Source organism: Glycine max, chromosome 20, assembly GCF_000004515.6.
Source record: "Glycine max cultivar Williams 82 chromosome 20, Glycine_max_v4.0, whole genome shotgun sequence".
NCBI lineage: Eukaryota > Viridiplantae > Streptophyta > Magnoliopsida > Fabales > Fabaceae > Glycine > Glycine max.
The window spans coordinates 36,121,950-36,127,649 of NC_038256.2; the positions used below are offsets into that span (position 1 = coordinate 36,121,950).

Here is a 5,700-nt window from a genome sequence, read left to right on the forward strand (position 1 = left end):
TCCAAAATTATTATTAGTAATTGTGTAATGTAACTTAATTTAACGATTGAAAATAAAATATAAAGTTTTAATGAAATAATATTTTACTAGCGAAAATCCAACCGAACGAAATCATAAAATGTTGGCCGCAAGTTTGAATTATACACTCAACGCAAGTTTATTCAACTTGAATAAATAATATAACACTGGGAGTGTAAAATATTGCCAAGCTCATACCAATTACCAAAGAAACGACCGAATGAATGGTTTTTTTATTTTTTATTTTCTACCATTGAATTTGATGCAGCCGTTTTTGACTGACCAAGTTCATACGAAATGTACATGTAGCTGAGTCAGAACCCCCCAATACTATTGATACGCCATGCACTTGAACCTAAGATCAAACAAGTTTAAAAGTCAATTTTAGTCAAGGCTCTAAGGCAGCAAACTCAGAATGTAGTAGTTACTATATAACAACCAGTAAGTAAATCACTGCTACCATAGGAAGTAAAACCCATGGAATCAGATTATTATAGTTATAAATTTGAAATACTGTAACATTTTAGTTCATTATATAGTATTATTCTAGCTCACGAGTTAACAAGTTACAAAGTCTCACAAGATAAATGGACTGGAGAGGTCGGAGGAGAAGACAAAAAGGGTTTGGGTGGAATTTGCAATAACTCAACTTTGCTTCCTAGCATTTCCAACACTTTACTTATGGCTGGTCGAGTGGAAGGGTGGGTTTGTATGCACCATAAGCCCACTATTGTCATCTTTCTCACCAATTTGTCATCACTTTCATTTCTTATGTTCTGTAAACCAAGCTCTTCATTTGATTCAAGGCGATTGTAAATCCAATCGGGAAAGTATATTTCACTCGAGCAATTTACTTCAGTCTTAATATTCTTTCTTCTTCCAACCATTTCTAAGATCATCATTCCATAGCTGTACACATCTGACTTATGTGATACTGTACCGAAATTTCTTGAAAAAACTTCTGGGGCAATATAGCCTGCTGTTCCTCTGGCGCCAAATATTGATATCATACTTTCTTTTCTTGTGCAAATTTTGGCTAGTCCAAAATCAGAAATCTTGGGGTTGAAATTCTCATCCAACAGAATATTATGAGGTTTTATGTCAAAATGTAAAATTCTAGTATTGCAACCCTGATGCAGGTATTCTAGTCCTCGGGCAACACCAATTGCAATATGGTAGATCGTTTGACAGTCCAATTGACGATCCGTCTTTATGACATTTTCTTCAAAGATAAACTTCTCAAGTGATCCATTAGACATAAACTCATAAACTAAAGCTCGCTTAGAACCTTCACAACAGAACCCCAAAAGATTAACAATGTTAATATGAGAAGTTCTGCTGATAGTTGCCACTTCATTGATGAAGTCCTCACCATTATCTTTCAATTCACTTAGGATCTTCACCGCAACATAACGTCCATCTGGTAATTTTCCTTTGTATACACTTCCGAATCCCCCTTGGCCTAATTTGTTTCTGAAGGAGTTGGTCACTTTCTTTATCTCAGAATAATCATACCGCTTAGTTTGAAGGGGTCCCTCTCTTTCCAAAAAGATCCTAATCTGTTGATTGGTCGGATTTTGCTTCTTCCATCTTGTATGGTAGATCTTTACCATTACCAGCAACAGAGCAATTGTAACAGCTGGAGAGGTTATTGGAATTAGAAAGATTATTATATAAGGATGAGAAAGTAATGCTATACAGATAAATAGAATAAATATTGTTAAAAAAGTAACTCATTAGATTAAACACTTGGATAATAAAGCAACGTGAACGACTGCCCTAATAAAATAAAAAAAAATAGAAAGTATCTACTATAAGAAAAACATAAAATTCATTAAATAAAACGCTATTGAAAATTAATCTATATGCATTACCTAGACCGAGTCCTAGTATCATTTTCACAATCCAACTTCTTCTCCCTGCTGCAGAAGTTAAAATTACTCCGGGTTCAAATTATGCAAAACGAAATCCATCATTAAAATTACTCCTGGGAAATCAAAGTATACAAATACAGCGCAAATGTTTAATTTGTCTTCAAAATTTACCTGAGTTTCGCAGACCACCTACCTTTGGCTTATTCTAAATTAAATATCATGCTAATTTTATATATCAGGTAGAGTGTACTCACTCTAACATTTGATAACACAGACTTTTTGTAGTTATTTTTTTATGAATTAATAATTGCAGAAGAAAGCGTACCGATACTATTGGCAGTGGCACAAAAAAATATCTCTCTGCTGTCAAGTTGACACTGCCCTCCTCTGCGATAGTGGCAAGCTGCACATTCATCGGTTAATTCTACTTTAGTGAAGATATCTGCAGTTGCGAATGTGAATGGGTTGTTAGCGTCAGGCGCGTCTTTAATTGGAAGCAGGACCTTTGTACATGCTCTCAAAGACGCATCTTCAGCTTTGGGGTTGTCATTGTAGTAGAGATCGTAATCGGGGCACTTTGTATAATTATGCATGTTTGTGGGAGGGCTGACATGGAGGCTGCGGTTGCACCTGAACAGAGTTGTGTAGTATTGGATATAAAGAGAAGCAGCAAAGCCAGAACTATGAGGAAAAGGAAGAGTATAATTGTTTCCGAAAGCTTCACAATTTTCGTTCAGCAGAAGGTGATAGAGATTTGTGTCTCTAAATTGAAAAGCTGTGAGAGAAGTAGTAGGACTACTGAAAAGCTGAGCAACGCGTACAAGCGGAAACCATAATCCATTTTTGTGTAATTGGATCATTTTGGGCTTAAGTGGATCATCACAATTGCTAATGGGCAATAAGCCACAGTCCGGGCGTTCAGTTAGAGTGAATGGGAAACTGATATTGTCAAGATATCCACATGGAAACGAAGGTGGACACTCTGCTTGGTTCCCAGCCGCCAAGACAAGTGGCATAAGGCCACAAAATAAAAGCGATAATACTAATTCATAAACTGAACTCATCCTTCCTGAATCACCCAGTACGTCTATGAGTTAATAAACGTTTTAGTGTAAGTTAGTTATAAGCGCGGAGTCTCTTAATTATGAGTATGGAAGACTTGGTCAAATAAATCAGTGTGGAATTTGGGTAAGTAGATATAAAGAATCAAAGCTCTCCATCAGCCTTAGCTACTCAAATTAAATGCAATATCATCCATCATACATGATTCAACTGTATGTAAGTTTGAACCAACAATATCGCTAAATTACCTTATGGCAAATCCTTAGTGGTTTATTTACTGGATTATCATTTTAGAATAATGGGTTTGGGCAGAGAGAGACAGAAAAAAAATATATAATGAATGAAGTTTTAAAAAAAGGAGACAAAAAATTGGCTGTAAATGAATCGTAAAAGAAAGAGAAACGAAAAAATTAAAATTGATTACTTTATATAATAAGCCTTATTTTAACCGTATTTGTGATATTTATCTTTTATTATTGCATATATGGGTGTAACTCCATATATCAACTTTTTTAAAAAAGATTTTTATTATTAGTTCTTTAACTTTTTTTCGTCTTTATTTTTAATCTCTTAAAACAAGGAAAAAAAGTAAAAGAAAGAAAAAAAAATTAAAAAGTGCAGGAACTATAAAATGATAATAAATCTAAAGTTAATTTTATTTTTGTTTTCAAAGTATTCTTATTATATATCTTGCAGAATAAACTTTAACTTGGGGCTTCCACTTGGAAATTTTGATCAATGGAGTATTAACATAAGAAAATTACCTCATGGTAAGTTCATCAAACCACTTGAAAGTGAAATCCAAAATTCAAGGCAATTAATCAATAATTTGAATACTACATCAATGATAGTGGGACCAATTTCATGCTCAATTTCGTCAGTTGAAAGAAGCATAAGACTTGACTCATTGTAATGTAATCTTAAAACTGATGCAAGACGGCACAATTCAATCTCAACTTTCTTTACAGAGCTTGAAGTGCAGAGTACGTAAACGACACTGGATGTGAGTCACAGTATTATTAAATTCTGGGATATAAGACACGGTTCTGGAAAGGTCAGGTTTTTAGCTGTTAGCGTTGGCACATCACTTCACTTCACTCAACGGTGACTAAAGAGAGAAGGCGTTCAAAATGGGTGTAACTCAATTTCAATCTTTATCAACCAATTGCAATATTCAATGACCTCAAATTTCTTGGCACATTTTCTGTGTAAGTATCTCTCCCATCCCCTCAAATACGCTTTATAGCATGTCTGATTAGACAGTGATTAACATAGACTAGCTAATTAGGATACTAAAAATGCAGTGAGATTAACTAGTAAAGAATTAAATAAAAAGTATTAGTGCATATTATTTTAAACTTTAATAAAAACTTTTAATGTTCACTCCTTAACAGTCCTCAGCACTAATTAAATAAAAACGAAAAATTCTCCAGTTTTTAGCGGTTTAAGTTTTATCTAGCTTAGAGTTTTTCATTTTTCTTGCGTTGGTTTTTCACTAGTGTAGTTTCTTGTCAATGGAATTTCACTTTGTATTATTCAAAGCTTCACTAGTCCATTCCTACATTATGTGACGCTTTCTCAAGTTTTTCCTACCATATAGTATTATTTTCATTAGAAAAATATATATAGAACGACAAGATTAGGATATGGTTCAATAGAAGATAAAAAAACAAATTAAACACTACAAAATATGACTAATAGAGAATTTACCTCTCTAATCAAATGAGGGGGAAGGGTTTATCGAAACAAAGCAATTACATACCTATCAGAAGCATATATTAAGTCAAGAAATAGGTATAAAGTCTGAAGTTTCCTGAAGTGCCAACTTTACACATTACAATGCAGTTACAAATCAATTTATGAGGTTAAACTAAAAGCAAAATATACTAGTAATAAATGCAATATACTGCAACCTAGACTACATACTAGTATTCCCTTAAGTTACAATGACTCACGTGACAAATGGACCGGAGAGGTTGAATGTCATGACCCATTCTTGGGACATGACCGGCACAAAGACTATGACTTTCTTAGTCTGGTCAGCCTATCCTATACAACATAACCTGTAAAAGGACACCACATATATATATATATATATATATATATATATATATATATATATATATATATATATATATATATATAGACAAATCCATATGCTGGTATCTCATCTCATTCATTTAATAACAAAGTGGATTATAATTACTAATCACCAAGTGTCTCAAAACATCATAAGTTCATCATCATCATAGTTACAAGAGATAGTCATTTACATCCCAAAATACAAGAATTCTCTCTAAATCTCTTACTAGCTTCATTATATTGGAGTTACAACCAAAATATCCATCAAACACAATGGGGACCTATCAATAAGATAATCAAGTTCCTGGGTGTGTCAGCAAATCCCAGAAAATCGGTTACTCCACTACTGAGTATCTGAGAAAAAGAAGTAACATAAAAGGGTAAGTCACAAGGACTTAGTGAGAGCATAATATACTAAGCAGACATGAAAGAGAGCACCATTTAACATGAATCCTTCCATTTCAAAAGATATTAAAATGACATTTCAATAAATAATGAACGAAAGATACACTTATTTTTAGAAATCCATGTACGCAAATAATATACATTTCAGAATTTCTCATAATCTGGTATTCAAAATAATTACTTTAAAAATCAAGCATTTATTCTACTATGTGCATATAGACCACATTATCTCTTCGTTGTGGTGAATGATAATTATATA

At 33.2% G+C, this 5,700-nt stretch overlaps 1 protein-coding gene across 3 annotated transcripts; it reads right to left on the reverse strand.

The window, feature by feature from the left end:
• Positions 1-464: 464 nt before the first annotated feature.
• On the reverse strand, positions 465-3,104 carry LOC100786495 (LEAF RUST 10 DISEASE-RESISTANCE LOCUS RECEPTOR-LIKE PROTEIN KINASE-like 2.5). Of its 3 annotated transcripts, none has more exons than XM_006605862.4 (3): positions 2,218-3,104; positions 1,893-1,937; positions 465-1,657 (listed from the first exon to the last, which is right to left on the reverse strand). In XM_006605862.4, the coding sequence occupies exons 1-3, from the start codon at positions 2,954-2,956 to the stop codon at positions 585-587; spliced, it is 1,857 nt and encodes a 618-aa protein (XP_006605925.1). In that variant the 5' UTR covers positions 2,957-3,104; the 3' UTR covers positions 465-584. The 3 variants fall into 3 exon arrangements, with proteins under 3 accessions (XP_006605925.1, XP_006605924.1, XP_003555243.2); XM_006605861.4 differs by having other exon boundaries at positions 1,893-1,940; XM_003555195.5 differs by lacking the exon at positions 1,893-1,937.
• Between the last annotated feature and the right edge of the window lie 2,596 nt (positions 3,105-5,700).

Excerpts from the sequence above, each read along its gene's own strand:
- LOC100786495 (XM_006605861.4), bottom strand. The coding sequence starts at position 2,956 with ATGAGTTCAGTTTATGAATTAGTATTATCGCTTTTATTTTGTGGCCTT. Across the intron at positions 1,941-2,217 it reads TGCCACTGCCAATAGTATCG|CAGGGAGAAGAAGTTGGATT; the intron begins GTACGCTTTCTT and ends TAACTTCTGCAG. Across the intron at positions 1,658-1,892 it reads GATACTAGGACTCGGTCTAG|CTGTTACAATTGCTCTGTTG; the intron begins GTAATGCATATA and ends TAACCTCTCCAG.